Raw genomic sequence first — 15,911 nt, forward strand, 5'->3', positions numbered from 1 at the left:
CTGAGGTCCCCTGCGGGCAAGCTCATTTCTCCTGCTGGATTTTTGCCCACATCAAGAAGGAACTAAGGAAACTTGGGCAGTGAAACCAGCACTGGAGTGTGTCCTTTGACCCTGTTTTGCATTAAAATTTTTCAGAATGCCAAAGTCCCACAGCAGGACCCACGTTAGAAGCACAGAGGTTCCCCCTAAGCCGGTCGTGGCTTTGGGGTCCCTGCCCTGGGCTTCCAAGCTCAGGGCCCAGCAGCATCTGTGTAGGCCTTTGGTTTCCTCTTTCTCTACAGCCAGGTGGTGCCTCCCTGATGACATGTCAGTGAGAGTGGAACCTTGTGTGGCGTTTTTGCTCAAAAGTATAATTTTTCTCTGGTGATTTTTGTTGAAGGTTTACATGGCTTAGAAAAGACAGAAACTGGGATCGTTTGGATTGTAACAGGTTTTTCCAATAATTTGACTATTATGCCCCAGAGTGACACTAAAAAAACACAAAAAAACCCAAAAAACCACCAAGTGATCTTTTGTGTAAGCTATGTTGAAATTGGGGAGGTGGGCGGGGCTGCTCACCAGCATATGCCCCGCCCGCCATGTGCCCCCGTGGTCCCCGCCCCTCTCTCCGCAATGTGGCTCTGCGCTCAGCGGAGCTGGGCCCCCAGCCAACGCCTGTTTCTGCACACACACACCCCGGTCCGCTCTCCCCCCGCCCAGGTGCATCTGGTCTCTGAGCACATCTGGTGCGAAGATTTCCTCGTGAGGAGCTTTTATCTGAAGAACCTTCAAACCAACGAGACTCGCACGGTGACGCAGTTCCACTTCCTGAGCTGGTATGACCAGGGAGTGCCTTCCTCCACGAGGTCCCTTCTGGATTTCCGCAGGTAAGACCCACGGCCTGCCGGCGGGGTAGCGTGCTGAGTGCGGACACAGAGAGAAGGGGTTTCTTGGGTCCATGGGGCCGTTTGCTGTAAGACGTGCCATCTGCTAATATTTGTATGTTATAAATCTATTTATGTTGTGTAGAGGGGAGGGGAGGGGAGATTATGTGAACTCACACATTAATTGTAAGACGCTTTCTAGCCTTAGAGGTGTTAAAATGTGAGGGGGGGATGGGTATCTTAGAACTGTGGAAATGTGGCCATTGTTCTCGATAAGATTCTTCAAGTGGTGAAGAATCCTAGGGTGTGAATTTCACAGGCTATCGGTGAAGAAAGCCCAGACTTTTCGTCTGGGTGCTCAGCTGGTGAGCTATGGTGATGAGAGCTAGGCCCAGATTCTGAAATGGATGACCTTGGATGAACACCTGGCTGGCGTTCCCACATCACCGTGTATTTGTGGTGCAGTTTGGAAGCTGACAGTTTAAAAATATCTAGAGAGAAAATGAAGGTGTCGAAGGCCACCCATAACCACGTTATGAGCTTTCTAGAACCTCCCTTACGTTTAGCTGATTGGAAACCTAGCAAGTATGGAAAACAGATAAATATTCAAAGCGAGGAATTAGAAAATAAAGGCAAAACGCTCTTTAAACCATTTTAGTTGCACGTGTTCGTAAAGTGATTTGTATCTCAACAGTCACAGATACGTAACTCGAGGGAGGTTGAAACGGCGTGTTGTCATAAAGATGGGGTTTCAGGCATAACTCTGGATTTCTTGAATTTGTGTTACAGATTCTGAAGGTTATTTTGATACTGTTTCTTTTGCCTTTTAGCCCACTTTGAAAAACAAAACAAATTTCTTTATCTGAATAGCCCTGTGCGTTCAATAGCACGTGAAACGGCTCCGGCAGAGACGCGAGTTTGGCGTCTCACCTGTCGCCCTGTCCCCCTCCCCAGGGAGGCAGAGGGCGCGAGCAGCAGGGGGTCCTGGGCGCTCTTGGACAGACCCACTCCATCCCGATTGCCTGGCCATTACTTACATTTTCTTAATACGAATTTATTTCTAAAAATCTTACTTGGGGCACATTTACTGAGATAGACTCTTCACGAAACAGTCATTACTGGCGAAATGGATGCGGCTACACACACGGCCATTGCCGTCTTGGTGCTGCTCATCCAGCGTGTCTGTACATATGTGCATATGGGCGTGTTTCTAGCTCCGTATCCATATATGGAGTTGGACAATACAAAACCAACCCTCTGCGCTTACAGTCCGTCAGGAAGAAAAATCTGATTCCCCAGATTCCCTTTCTCCAGAGTCCCAGGAGATAGGGCCCGAGAAGGTTTCGGTAAATAAAAAGGAACGCGAACCCCCAGACCCGGTTTTGAGCCTCTCGTTAGAGAGAAAGCTGTCCTGCCCTCACTAGCGGACAAGGTTGCTCTCATGCACTACCTGGGCCGTTGGTATGATCACATTCTCAGAGCGCATCGCGCTCAGACACGGATCGCTGCTTTGTGGTTTTCTGTGTCAAGCAGCCCCCAGATGTCAGCCATCGGAAGGTGAGCCGGCTTCTGAAGACACTGGTCATTTCAATGCAGCGGGGCGGCTCGGCTCCCTTTGAACAATAGACCCGCGTTCATTCCCGCTCTGGCCGAGCGCGTTTCGTCAGACACCGAGATGTGTAATTAAATATTTCTGGCGCCCAGAGGGAGCACATTTACACTTTAAAGAGAAACTGCTAAGCTAAGAGATAATTAGCATCACATGTGAGGGCTTTGCTGTAGAAGAATTCTCTCTCTCTCTGCTACTCTCTCACTCCTGGCTGTGTGCAATGACATCCACTAACGCTGCTCACTGTAAAAATGGACAACCCTTACTTTGCCAGCTAATGAGCGGTGGCCGGTGTCATTTTTGTGATGTTGCAGCTAGTAATATGAGCCCAGTTGCATAGTCACAAAAGTGATCATTGGAAACTGTGACTGTACTGCAGGGACAGAGTGGGAAGCCCCCTTTCTGAGCCTCTAACGACCTCTGACCTTTGCTTGCTGTTGGTTGCATGGCGGTTCCTTCTCACTCAGTGACCCATGGGTTGGTTTGTATTACTAATCGTTCTTTCTCGGTGAATGCCTCCTGTTGCAGTATATACGATATCAATTTTACTCGATGTTTGCGGCCTCTTGCTTACTGATGATTTGTTCCAGTAAAGTAAAACCAGACAGCTGTGCGTTGCTCATCTTCATGAATAATCCACATCTCTCTCTCGGGTCGACCAGATGAACGCTTTGGTGGACTGTGTGATGCTTCTGCTTTTCTCCTTGTGATGCTTTATGTGGTAATAATACAAGTACCTGGTTCTGTGTAAACAAAATTCTAAACCATGGCAGCACACTGGATTTCCACCCGCGCCTCCTTGATTGCTTGTGGCTGTTTGTAAATAGGTTTAGCACAGGGAGGGGCTGGCATGGATATTAAAATTACAGTGAAACCTTCTTGGGTCCTGCCGAGGCAGCCAGCCTCAACACGCTGGAGGAAATAACATTTTAAACATGTCGTGCCATAGAGACCAGAATTGCAGTCTGGAGAAGCCAAGTCACAGCCAAAATCGCCAGTAATTTGCTTTTTAGCCACATTTCTTAGCCAGGGAGGCGATTCCTACCGCGTTTGGCCAAAGGGGGCCTGACCAGCTAGCTGTGTACGTGGAGCGCTGCTGGTCTGCTGTTTCCTTATGCTGTTCTTCCCTGAAACCAGCACGTTTCAAAGAAGGGTATCTTGTTGTTGTGTTTATTTCTTTTTCAATGTACCTTTTTTGTGCTTGGCCCCATCAGAAAAAATGAGCAGAACGGGGGGATAGACCAAAAGTTGAGTTTAGCCTTTAGAAACACAGACAGGCCTGGCAGGTAGGAAATATAACAGGGTGTTGGAGGTGCCGAGCTGAGGTGGTTCACACCTAAAAGATTCCGTGACTGAGAAACGTCCAGGAGAAAGTTCTGTTTGAAGGTGCAAGGCCTGTAAAATTAGAGCCACCCCGGCTCTGGTCTCACGGACAAGCAAGCTCCGTTCTGCACACACACACACACACACACACGCACACACGCACACACAGCGCGTGCATCATGCCTGGACACACACGCATGTGCACACGCACACACACGGCCTTTATTGGGCTGGCGGGCTCCCCACTGCTCACACTGGAGACAAGTCCTTGGGGCCTGGCATCTATTTTGTTGGAGCTAAAGCTCACCGTTGCCTTGACAACCTGAGTCGAGAATGGGAGGTTTTAGAAGGAGGAGCTGGTAGATCTCTTTTCCAGTCTCTTATTCTCAAAGGGCCGAGAACTTTCCAGGGATCCTGGCACAGACGTTCCCTCAACTTAATCACTTCCCCTTTCCTCTCCCCTAAACCCTAACACCGGGGTGTAGGTCAAAAGCAAGGATAGGCTCCAGCAGACGCTGTGCCGTGGCCACGAGGACGCTGAACAGCCTGTTGTACCCGGGTTTCTGGGTCCTGACCTCCCAGGCTCTCTGAGGCCCGGGCTTGAAGGCTGGCTCTCAGCCGGGGAGCAGCCACAGAGCACGCGCCGCTGCCCCGCTGGCCCCGGGCGTGGCCGTCTCCGGGCACATCTTACCTGGACTGCACGGCCACCTCCTGCCACTTCCCTCGTGCTGTTCTGGGGGTGGAGTCTCCCTTCAGAAGCGCCTATTCTGTTCACTCCATAGCGGAAGTAGGAAAGCAACACAGCTCTGACATTTGGGCAATAAATGTCATTTTATGTGACATTAAAATACCCACTCAGCTCACCCATCAGCTACTGCACTCGACTCCCTCCCAATCCCACACCGTCTCAGGGGTTTGTAGCAAAAGAACCGGCTGATTGAATTTCCACTTTCAACTATTTCCATGCTGAGCAGACAAGCCTTTGCAGAGAAATGTGACATTTTCCCATTTCCGGCATGAAGAAAAAGATTTTTCTCTACTGTCATTCTTTTTAAAATTTTACTTCACGTCGTATATCATAGAAATTCACATTCACAGCACATTTTAGAGCACACCCCCCTCACACATTTTTTCCCTCCAATTAACCAAAATTCTGTCTTTAATTTTCTTTATTTAGAAGATTTTACTGAGAATTTGGATATAATTTGTAAACATGATTAGTTGTTTCACTGCATTACAAAAAATATCAAGCTTATACAGTGAATTTCCTAGCAGTGCTCTGTAGTGATTTAGGATTTGGTTACAAAATCTTAATCTACTCTTCTTGTTAATTTTCATGAATTCTGACCTAAAATCTGCACAACCGAGTTGTTTTAAACATAATCAACGCTTCTTGTTAATTTTCATAAATTCTAACCTAAAATCTGCATAAACAAGTTGTTTTAAACATAATCAGATTTATAAAAATGGAAATATGTGTCTTGGACATAATTGAGGCTTCTCTGTAATTTAGATATCCTTACAAAACTGACAGATCAAGAAGTGTCTTTAAGATGCTGTTCTGAGACATCACGGTAATGTTTCATTCCAATGTGATGTCTAGACCGTAAGAAATTCGGAGTGTAAATTGCAAAACTCAAAAATTTAAGTGAAGAATCTAGACATATCACAACAACAACGGGAAGTCAAATTAACTAGAGCAACCAAGAGGAGGGGGGAGGGGGGAGGAAGGCTCAAACTGATGGATCCGTTGACCTCAGGCCAGAGTTCATACTTGTAAAGGGAAAAAGAAAACTGTGAAAATGTAAGAATTGTTTTCAAAGCTCTGTTTAATAATTTAATATTGAAAAGAAAAATAAACCTTTGAAAATGTGTGCATAATTTTGATCTTCTTTGTCAAAACAGGCTGTTGCAAAATGATGTCCAAGAGACGGTCTGTTTGCTTTGGCGTATGGGTTGTTTGGATGGCTGCTACAGAGTCTAGTACATAATCATAACTTCTGTGTCTCTCTTTATTTCAGAAAAGTAAACAAGTGCTACAGGGGCCGTTCTTGTCCAATAATTGTCCACTGCAGGCAAGTACAACTTTTAACCTGGATTAAGAAGTGTTCACTACCTCAGAAGTAACCACTATTAAATATAGGAACTGAACCTCCTGATTGCTTAATAAGTGTATCTAACTGGTACTTCTAAAGGAAACCGAGGATATAAACTTATTTTGTCTTAAACCCTCCTGGGACCGCTGCACAAACGCTCTGCGACGGTGTGTGTGGTGTGTGGAGGGGTCTCGGCCCAGCACACCTTGCAGACGTTTGGAACCCAGCGCAGAGGCTGGGGCCAGTTACGAACGGGGCAGACCTGGAATCAAACGAGTGGCCTTCGGGGGAAAGTTCAGTGGCTCAAGCGTCCTCGAGTGGGTTCCCCCCAACCAAGAAGAAAGATCCACTCGAAGAAAGCTCCCTCCGAGGGTGAGCTCTCCCCCTCGGGAGAGCTCCCTACCCACCTATTTTGGTGAAGAAGTGTGCTCCATTGTCTAGAACCGTCTTGCAGAGTACTCCTTTCTGCCTGGGATAAAAAGGAGTCAGGTCTCCAAAGATCAAACACCAAGTCTGTCCATTCAGTCAAGAAGTCTGTGCGTGCATCTGTCTGAGTGTGTGGGTGTCGGAGTGTGTGTGTCTGTGTGTGCGTCTCTGTGTGCGTGTGCACCTGCATGAGTGTGTGTGTATCTGAGTGTGTGCGTGTGGGACGTGTGTGTGTGTGTGCACCTACATGAGTGTGTGTGTATCTGTGTGGGTGTGGGACGTGTGTGCGTGTGTGTGCACCTGCATGAGTGTGTGTGTATCTGAGTGTGTGGGTGTGGGACGTGTGTGTGCGTGTGCACCTGCATGAGTGTGTGTGTATCTGAGTGTGTGGGTGTGGGACGTGTGTGTGTGCGTGTGCACCTGCATGAGTGTGTGTGTATCTGAGTGTGTGGGTGTGGGACGTGTGTGTGTGCGTGTGCACCTGCATGAGTGTGTGTGTATCTGAGTGTGTGGGTGTGGGACGTGTGTGTGTGCGTGTGCACCTGCATGAGTGTGTGTGTATCTGAGTGTGTGGGTGTGGGACGTGTGTGTGTGTGTGTGCACCTACATGAGTGTGTGTGTATCTGTGTGGGTGTGGGACGTGTGTGTGTGCGTGTGCACCTACATGAGTGTGTGTGTATCTGAGTGTGTGGGTGTGGGACGTGTGTGTGCGTGTGCACCTGCATGAGTGTGTGTGTATCTGAGAGTGTGTGTGTGCGTGTGCACCTACATGAGTGTGTGTGTATCTGAGTGTGTGGGTGTGGGACGTGTGTGCGTGTGTGTGCACCTGCATGAGTGTGTATCTGAGTGTGTGGGTGTGGAACGTGTGTGCGTGTGTGTGCACCTGCATGAGTGTATCAGTGTGTGGGTGTGGAACGTGTGTGCATGTGTGTGCACCTGCATGAGTGTGTGTGTATCTGAGTGTGTGGGTGTGGGACGTGTGTGTGTGCGTGTGCACCTGCATGAGTGTGTGTGTATCTGAGTGTGTGGGTGTGGGACGTGTGTGCGTGTGTGTGCACCTGCATGAGTGTGTGTGTATCTGAGCTGTGGGTGTGGAACGTGTGTGCGTGTGTGTGTGTGCACCTACATGAGTGTGTGTGTATCTGTGTGGGTGTGTGCGTGTGTGTGCACCTGCATGAGTGTGTGAGTGTGTTTCTGTGTCGGTCCATGAGAGAAGAGGAGGAGCACAGAGTATGGTCTGTATCCTCGAGAACTGGACCAGAACACCTTTGACCCACCCGTGGAGCACAACCCTCTCCAGTCCTGAGGCAGATCTGGGCAGAGCTGTGTGATGTGAGCTGAAGGGAACTGAGGAAACGCTCGGCCGCAGGCCGGTCACTCGGGCGTCGGCGACACCGGCGCGGCGGCATCCCCGCCTCTGGAGCGCGGGTTGGCACAGCGCGATGCGGAGGCATTCTCTTTCCGACCGAGGTTTTTTCCACCGTTTGTTTGAGAAACGTGTTGAGGCCAAACTCAGTGACTCTTTGCTGTGAAAGGATAACCGACAGGCTCCCGGGCCGCTGGCCGGCCCACAGGTCCGAGACTGAGAGCACGGTCACACAGCTCCCCAAGTCCTGAAATGGAGACGCTGGTCTTCTCCTTAAGGTGGCTGATTCTGCCAGGAGTATACGTGCAAACACCATCCTCTTACTCACATGCTGCCCGTGGGCGTGAGAACAGCCTGCTTGACCTGAGGACCATCTCAGGGCACATGATGCGGGAGGAGAGATGCAGGGCTACTTCCTCCTGGAAAAGACGCCTTCCTTTCCTCTCACCGGCTACTGTCGAGCCACAGCTCAGAACGTTTTTGCAGCTCTCGTCCAGGTGGTGAATATTCCCATTACAGCTGGGGGACGAAGGGGGATGAAAAGAGGCTCCGTTGAAGTGACGGGGGACATGTGCACCCCGCTCCTGAGAGGGACGGACAGACGGCCCCCCGAGGGTGTGGACACACGAGACCTGCACCTGCCCTTCTTCACCGCTCACAGCCGGCTTCTTGGAGACACTTTGAATACAAATGCCATCAACTCTGACACTGCCAGGCATTTCTTTATTTCATTTTTTTTCTGAAAAAATTTGCTGAATCTTTGACCAAAGAGGGGAGAAAAAAGGAAGAAAGGAACAAATCAACACAGGCACAATAGCTAATCCGCACCGCTATTAGCTCAGGGCTGAAAGCTCTCCAGTCTCCTCCTCCTCCCCCCTCTTCCCCCTCCCTCTCTTCCTCCTTCTCTGCCTTCCCCTTCCCTTCCCCTCCCCTCCTCCTCCTCCCCCTCCCCCGTTCCCTCCGGTGAAACCTGCCTCCCGACACCTTTTCCAGGCTGATAAGTTGGGCCTGAGAGGCATTTCTTCCAGAAACAACTGCCCTTCAACCCTCTTATTAGTGTAACCCTTCAAGTCCATTATGAAGGAATTCCTAGAGGAGTGGAAAAGCTGACTCTGAGATCTCCCAGCCCCCGGCGATGAATCTCTAGATGTCACAGGGAACTGGCACCCTGCCGGCTTCTCCCCCCGCCCGCCCCGCGCCTGGAATGCGGGCCGGTCGGCGGGCTCCCCGGTGGGCGGGCTGGCGGCACCCCTCCCCCTCCCCCTCCCCTCCCCCTCCCCTCCCCCTCCCCTCCTCCTCCCCCTCCATTCCCATCCTCCTCCCCTCTCCCACCCTGACCCCCCTCACCCCCTTTCTTTCTCTTCCTATCCAGTTCTCCACCCTGCCCTCCTCTCCTCTCATGGGCCTCCCTTGAGCACAGAGGGAAGATGCCGTCGTTGGCGTGTGGGGAGTGGGGACAGCATGGTGCGTTGTGTCCTCATCTCTCTCCTTCTATTGACAGTGACGGCGCGGGCAGGAGCGGCACCTACATCCTGATCGACATGGTTCTCAATAAGATGGCCAAAGGTAAGACTCAGAGCGGGGCTGCTTTGTTGTGGCTCAGAGCCGGATGGGGTTGCCATGGCAACCTCGGTGCAGTAGTCGCAGAAAGCCTTGGGGAAAATTAGCCTGTTGTCCCTTTCCTGAGTCGCAGGAAAGCTGTTTGCATCAAGCACGTTCATTTCTAAGGTTCCTCCTTTGTCACCTCCTCCGCCCGGGGTCGCACACTGGACTCAGCGCACAGTAGGTGATGGGTGAGTGCTCGCCGAGGACGTCCTGTGTTAACATCAGGAGTGAGGAGAAGGCAGCCCTGATCTTTCAGTGTTTCAGCAGCTCAGAATAGCCTTAAACAAATCCTCCCGTTATTAAAACTATATTTGCAAAATTCAGAGCCACCTAAAATCTCTTGTAGTGACTGTCTCTAAAATAGGTCACCTTTGGACGCCCCTTTGTAACATCATTTCAGCCCATGAATCGCTCTCCGTGATCCTGGGCCTTTCCCTCCTAAAGACAGTGTCCGGGCACTTGGGCTTAGAGTGCTGTGATCTGAGCACAGACCTGGGATGAGTTCATGGCTTGGGTGGAGTTTGACCCATGAGAGTGCAGGGACCAAACGGGGCTGGCGGCTCCCCAAGTGTGGTCCGCAGAACAAACCCGTGAGGTGTCCCCTTAGAGGCCAGAGTGCTCTCCATAGTCAAGTGGGAGAAGATTCTCTCGGACCCACGTCTGGGAGAACCATGCACACGTCAGCAGGGAGACCCTAACCTGACCTGAAAAGGCACTTCCTTGTTCTTGAGATGCCTGTCAGCCTCCAGGGAACTTGGGAAGGAAGCACTGGGATGAGTGACATCTTACAGTCTCCTTCCACCTGTGAAAACGCCTTCCTCTCTACATTGACACACACGCACACGTGTGTTCTTAGCTAGGGCACCCACCTTCCAGGACGCCCCCCCTTCATCCTTTGCCTGGCAATAAGAGCAGACGCTGATTATAGAAATGGGTTTCTAGGGCTTCCCTGGTGGCGCGGTGGTTGCGAGTCCGCCAGCCGATGCAGGGCACGCGGGTTCGTGCCCCGGTCCGGGAGGGTCTCACGTGCCGCAGAGCGGCTGGGCCCGTGAGCCATGGCCGCTGAGCCTGCGCGTCCGGAGCCTGTGCTCCGCAACGGGAGGGGCCACAGCAGTGAGAGGCCCGCGTACCGCAAAAAAAAAAAAAAAGAAAGAAATGGGTTTCTATACATTGTCACACAACTGTCAGCAACTCTGAAATAGACATCTTTCTTACTCCATTTCTCCTGGTTAAAAGAAAAACAGAACACATCTTTAGCCCAAGGATATCGATGTGTGAGGATAAAATAATAGCCATTGTGTTACACACAAGGACTAGAGAGCTTGAGCAAGTTACCAGCCCTACAGCTAGTAAGCATATGACTAGCCGGGACCCAGGACTGGCCCCCCTTGGTGCCGCAGGCTCCCTGCCGGCTCCGGGGGGGTGGGGAGGTGAGGCAGGGGTGCAGGACAGTGGGCCGGGCGCGCACCACCAGGGACCGTATTTCACGCCCTGAAGTAGCTCCGAGCTGTGATGTGCAAACAGAGAAGCAACGAAGCAAATGCAAAGGCTCTGATGGTGCTTTTAATAACGTGTTTTAAAAGCTAACTTTTTTGGCTGAAAGGTCATTTGTTCCCCGTCCAGTAATGCGGCTGTGTCCCGTCGTCGAGTGTATCTGTCTCTTCACTTGCAAATGCGCAGTCACTACAAGCCCGAGGCCCACAGCGGAATTCCTGCCTCTCCCCCATCCTCGTGCTTCCCTGTCTGCTGTCACGTGTGGCGTTTCCCCGTCTATCAAACCAAATGCCTTCCGAGAATGCAGATCCCCTTGCGTGTTTGAGGTGCCGCCTTTGTGTGTAAGCAAGTGACACAGGAACCCACTGGGTATACACCGTGCGGCGTGGCGCCCATCCCGTCCCAAGGACAGGGGCCCCAGCGGTCCCGGTACCGGGGCCGGGGGAATAACCGGGTGTCCACCCAGCAGGTGTGAGGGCACCTGGAGCAGGAAAGTGCTGCAGCCCCGGGGGCGGGGCCGACTCCCATCCCGGCTGCCCGCCCCCCCCCCCCGCCACCGCCAGCCACTGGGCCCGAGGTGTCTGCCCCGTCCTGCCAAATCCCACTTGAGGCTCGGCGGTGGCAACGGTGCGAGCCCAGCCATGTGGAACTGGCCCGGGAGGGCGGTCTCCAGGCTCTTTCAGAGATTGGTCACCCCTCGTCCTGCTCCCGAGCTGCTCGCCTCTGCCCGGGGGCCCGCGCTGTGAAATCCCCTGACCCGGGGCCCAGGCTGCAGTCTCGGGACAGATCAAAGGGCAGGGCGGCCCCTCGGCCCGCGAGGTGGGCCTTTCCCAGGCCGCCCCGGCGAGCGGCCGCCGGGGTTTTGTTCTGGGCCAGGCTCGCGGGGCCGGGCGGCCAGGGCCACCTTTGTCTGGCCTGAGAAGCCGGAGGCCCGTGCTCCCGGCCCGCGTTCATCAAATGATCAAAGGCTCTGGGCCTGGACACGAAAGCTTTCTTCCCATTTCCTTTTCTGAGAGGAATGAATTGCAGGAGGACCGAAGAATGCCTCTCCCAAGCTCTCCCGCAGCCCGGCGCCTGCGTCGGCCCTGGGCTCGGAGGCTGGCCGGGGACACTCGGGCGGCCCAGCCTGCCACGGCCTGGAGCCTCGGCCGGGCATACGGGCTTCGGGGAGTAAAGCCTTTGACACAGCAGGATTCATAAGGGGCTTTCGGCGCTGTCTGGTCTGTCAGCGGGCGACGGGATGCGGTTTGAAGTCTGAGTTGGGGGGCTGGTTCTCTGCCCGCGGGCTCTGTGGCGGGAAAGTCGGGTCCACCTGTAAAATTCTTCCACACATTCTTCCCGTGGCTGCGAACACGTGTCTAACTCAGGGTTAATATTTTGGGTCAGAATCAGGGTTTGGTTGCGTTCCTCTCTCACCGAGGCACTGAGCTCAAACGTAGCAATGTGGGTCTTGCAGCCGAGATATTTCCCAAGCTTGTGCCTTTTACATTTTTGTCCGTGACCTCTCTTTGCCCAGGGTTTTTCATATTTCACCACAATTTTTCAAACAAATGGAGAGCGCCGGGCGGATGGTGGGGCTTCCCAAGGATCACATGTGCCGGGTCACCCGGAGGTGGCCTCACCGGCTGTCCCTCACCGGGGGCCACGGAGGAAGCCCCACCTCTGGGAAGCTGGCCGTGCCACCCGGAGCCTCCTGGCTCCTGGGGTGTCCGCAGGCCCGGACTGTCCCGGGAGGCCTGTTCCTTTGGTTTGGCAGGAGCTGCAGGACTGGGACTTCATTGTATGACGTGGAGTGCCAGCCCGAGTCAGCAGGTGCGCCTGGAGATGCCTTTTAAGCTCGCGTCGGCCGCGAGTTCATCCTAAGTGGTCTCAGCACGGAGTGTGAAGGGACGTCCAGCGCCCGCGTGGCCATCTGTCCAGCTCCTGCTCTCCCTCCTCAGGAAGCGCATCTTCTTTGCTGTTTCCCTGTCACATGGTGACATCAGTCAGCACCTCCTCATACAAGGGGATGTATGAGCTCCACCGTGCCGCCTGTCTCTGTGCAACTGACAGCTCTTAGGACCTCATACGAGTAGAATCAGACAGTCTGTGTCCTTCTGTGCCTGGCGTATGTCACTGAGCATCACGTCCTCAAGGTTCACCGTGTTGGGGCCACAGTGGCAGCATTTCCTTCCTGGTGGAGGCCGAATGACGTTCCATCGCAGGGGTGGACCGCAGGTAGCTTATCCATCATCCATCTACAGACTCTCGGGTTGCTTCCACCTTTCAGCTATTGAATCAAGGCTACCATGATCATGGGCGTGCAGACATCTCTTTGAGCTTCTGCTTTCAATTCTTTTGGGTTATACACCCAGTGTGGAATTGCTGGATCGTGTGGTAGTTTTATTTCTAATTTCTTGAGGACCCTCCGTACTGTTTTCCACGGCAGCTGCACCATTTTCCATTCCCACCAACAGTGCATAAGGAAGGGCTCCAGTTCTCCACACCCGCTTCAACACGTGTGTCGTTTTCTGGGGTTTTGGTAGTAGCCATCCTCATGGCTGTGAAGCAGCATCTCGCTGTGGTTTTGCTTTGCATTTTCCTAAGGACTAGAGATGTTGAGCATCTTTTCATGTGTGTGTCGACCATTTGGATATTTTCTTTGGAGAAGTGTCTCTTCAAGTTCTTTGCCCATTTTTTAATTGGGCTCTTTGTTTTTTTGTTGTTGAGGTGTAGGAGTTCTTTATATATTGTGAATATTAAACCCTTATCAGATGCGTGATTTGCAAATATTTTCTCCCATTCTGGGTGAAGTAACACTTCATGGCTCATTGAACTTTTAAAACCCAGCACTCCCCCAGGGCTGCACCGTTCAGGGCATTAGCCACTAGCCACGTGTGGCAACTTACATGATAAGATTGAAACGCTGACCACACGCCAGGCGCCCCAATAACACAGGTGCCCGGTGGCTGCCAAGCGGGCGGTGCAGACGGAAGACACGCCCTGGCAGGAAGTCCCGTTGGGTGGCTGTGCTCCAGGGAGCAGAGCTGAAGGTGGTCGTCCACGTGTGTCCGGTCCTCCGTCTCTTCCGTCTCTCGGCCCTGCTCCCCCCGTCCCTCCCTCTGTGGCCTTGGACTGGCCTCCCCGCCTGCTCCTGTGCCCGTCTCTCCTGCGCACAGCGGCCAGCGGGATGGTAAAGACGGAGATCTCGGGAGGCCCCGCGTGCTCGCCGCCCCTCTCTCTGGGCCACGCCGGCTCCTTCCTACAGAACCCAGGACCCGGCCCTGGTCTGCGGGGCACGTGCCCCCCCAGTCCCTTTCCCCACTCATGGGCCCTGCTGTCCCCCTCGGCCACCATCGCGGTATCGTTCCTCCTTTTGGCAAATACGGGCTGAACCACAGAAGTGCCGTTCCAACCTAGTACTTATTGAGCACCCAGAATACGTGGTGAACAAGGGTGGCTGCAGCTTGTGACTTGGGGCAGCGAGCACCGTGGAGGCCCCGGGACGCAGGGGCGGTGGCGGGGGGCGCTTCGCCCCACGCGTGTCACAGAGCCCCGTACGTGTCTGTAGCCCGGTCCTCACAGCCCCAGGGGGCCCCGAGGGCTCACTTATTCCGACACTAGGTTGCAAACTGAGGAAGCAGATCCCCGGAGGTTTGGTGACCTGCCGGAAGGCACCCAGCTGGCCAGGCTGATGCGGAGCCCTGGTCTTTCTGCAAATGGCAGAGCCCAGCAGGTTAGGGGGCAGCACTGCAGAGGCACGGCCAGGCTGCGCGATCCGGGGACAGGGGCGGAGCAGGCAGCTGGGTCTGTTAGGGCCGCAGCAGAAACTCCTCCAGGGAGGGGAGACAGAGGTCAGACCACGGGGACCTGGAACCACAGGCTCGCTGACTCGGATCCATCTGGAGCCGCTGGGGAAGGAGAACGTACAGCGGGTCCCGGCAGGTTCGACTTGGTGCCGCTGGATTCGAGGGCTGGAGCGGGCAGGACCCCAGGGGTCTGTGTGCACAGGGGTCTGCGCAGAGGGCCGAGCCCGCCCCGGCCATGGCCGTGCACGTGGACGGCGCTTCTACAGACAAGACTGACCGGGGATAAGCGGGCTGCAAAGAACAGGGCACGTCGAGGGGGAAACATCTTGGTTTTACGTCTGGCTGAAGCATGAAAACCTGAACACCCAGCAGAAAATGAATTCTACGGAGCAGTCTGCCTTCAGCGTGGCTTCCAGGTGGTGACGCCTTGTCTTCCGCTCATGCGGGTCTCAGGCTGAAAAAAGTGTCCAGAACAGGGTGGGGTGGGGAGGCCTTTCCTTTAGTTGGAGAAATTGTGTCCCATGAGGTGACAGGTGGATATTTCTTCCCTTGTCTGTTCATCTGGCCACTTGGAGCTGAGACTCGTGGGGTGGGGACAGGGGTCCCGGGAGCAGTATCGCAGGGGGTGTGACCCAGGCCCGGGTGACACGATAGACAAGGGACTAATAGGAGAGAAGCGAGACAAAATGGGACCAGTCGTTCCTGGAAAACATCCTGAGCCCATCTTATCCGGGTCCTCTTGTGAACCACATTGCAGCCCGTAATCCCACACTTTGCTTCCTAAATGGTCTCTATCCTGTGGATCATCCCTGGGCAGGTAAAGCTGACAGTTCTGTGCTCTCTCTGACCTGCCGATGGGCGGACGGGGCCCCGTGGACTTCGGAACCACAGGGGGCCCTCCTGGCCGGTGTGGACCCCCCCATGCGTCTCGTGGGTCAGATCTGCTCACGTGGCTCCTCCTCCCTCCTGACTCACCCGTGGACACAGTCTCACGTGGCCGACGAGAAGCCAGGAGACCTGGCTGGACCCCACCCGACGCCGGTCCAGGGCCGTCCCTCCCATGTGCGCTTCCTTTGCCCAGATGAGCGACAGCCAGCTCGTCACCCAGGTTTTCCTCTCTCTCGTCCCCAAACCCAGACCGGCCCCCCACCCTGTCCCCGTGAGCATTGCCACCGTCTGTCCTGCTGGCCCCCGGCAGGACCGCCACGGCTCGGAGGCCACAAGAGTCCTTCAGCATCACTGGCTGCCCGCTGCCCCAGAGTCTCCCCACCCCGGAGACCCCGGACGCCCCGCAAAGCTGCCGCGGGCCCTCTCAGCCGCAGCTCACGGCTCCTCCCCAGA

General features: G+C 53.9%; 2 protein-coding genes across 10 annotated transcripts in view; one reads left to right on the plus strand and one right to left on the minus strand.

The window, feature by feature from the left end:
- PTPRN2 (protein tyrosine phosphatase receptor type N2) overlaps positions 1-15,911 on the plus strand; it is a gene marked incomplete at its 5' end in the record, with an annotated part of 716,488 nt that overhangs the window by 686,844 nt on the left and 13,733 nt on the right. Inside the window, 3 exon segments of the mRNA XM_055084697.1 lie at positions 700-866; positions 5,817-5,870; positions 9,185-9,249. Of these exon segments, the coding sequence (XP_054940672.1) occupies positions 700-866; positions 5,817-5,870; positions 9,185-9,249 (286 nt within the window).
- Positions 4,870-15,911, minus strand: part of LOC114486256 (histidine-rich glycoprotein-like) — a 100,023-nt gene continuing 88,981 nt past the window's right edge. For 8 of the 9 annotated variants that reach the window (XM_055084710.1, XM_055084714.1, XM_055084715.1 and 5 more), the window contains one exon: positions 4,870-8,441. In XM_055084710.1, the coding sequence (XP_054940685.1) occupies positions 6,187-7,320 (1,134 nt within the window). In that variant the 5' untranslated portion in view covers positions 7,321-8,441 and the 3' untranslated portion in view covers positions 4,870-6,186. The remainder of the gene's footprint in view (positions 8,442-15,911) is intronic. The other variant, XM_055084717.1, reaches the window with a different exon arrangement.

The sequence above is a fragment of the Physeter macrocephalus genome, chromosome 5 (genome assembly GCF_002837175.3).
Source record: "Physeter macrocephalus isolate SW-GA chromosome 5, ASM283717v5, whole genome shotgun sequence".
Classification (NCBI taxonomy): domain Eukaryota; kingdom Metazoa; phylum Chordata; class Mammalia; order Artiodactyla; family Physeteridae; genus Physeter; species Physeter macrocephalus.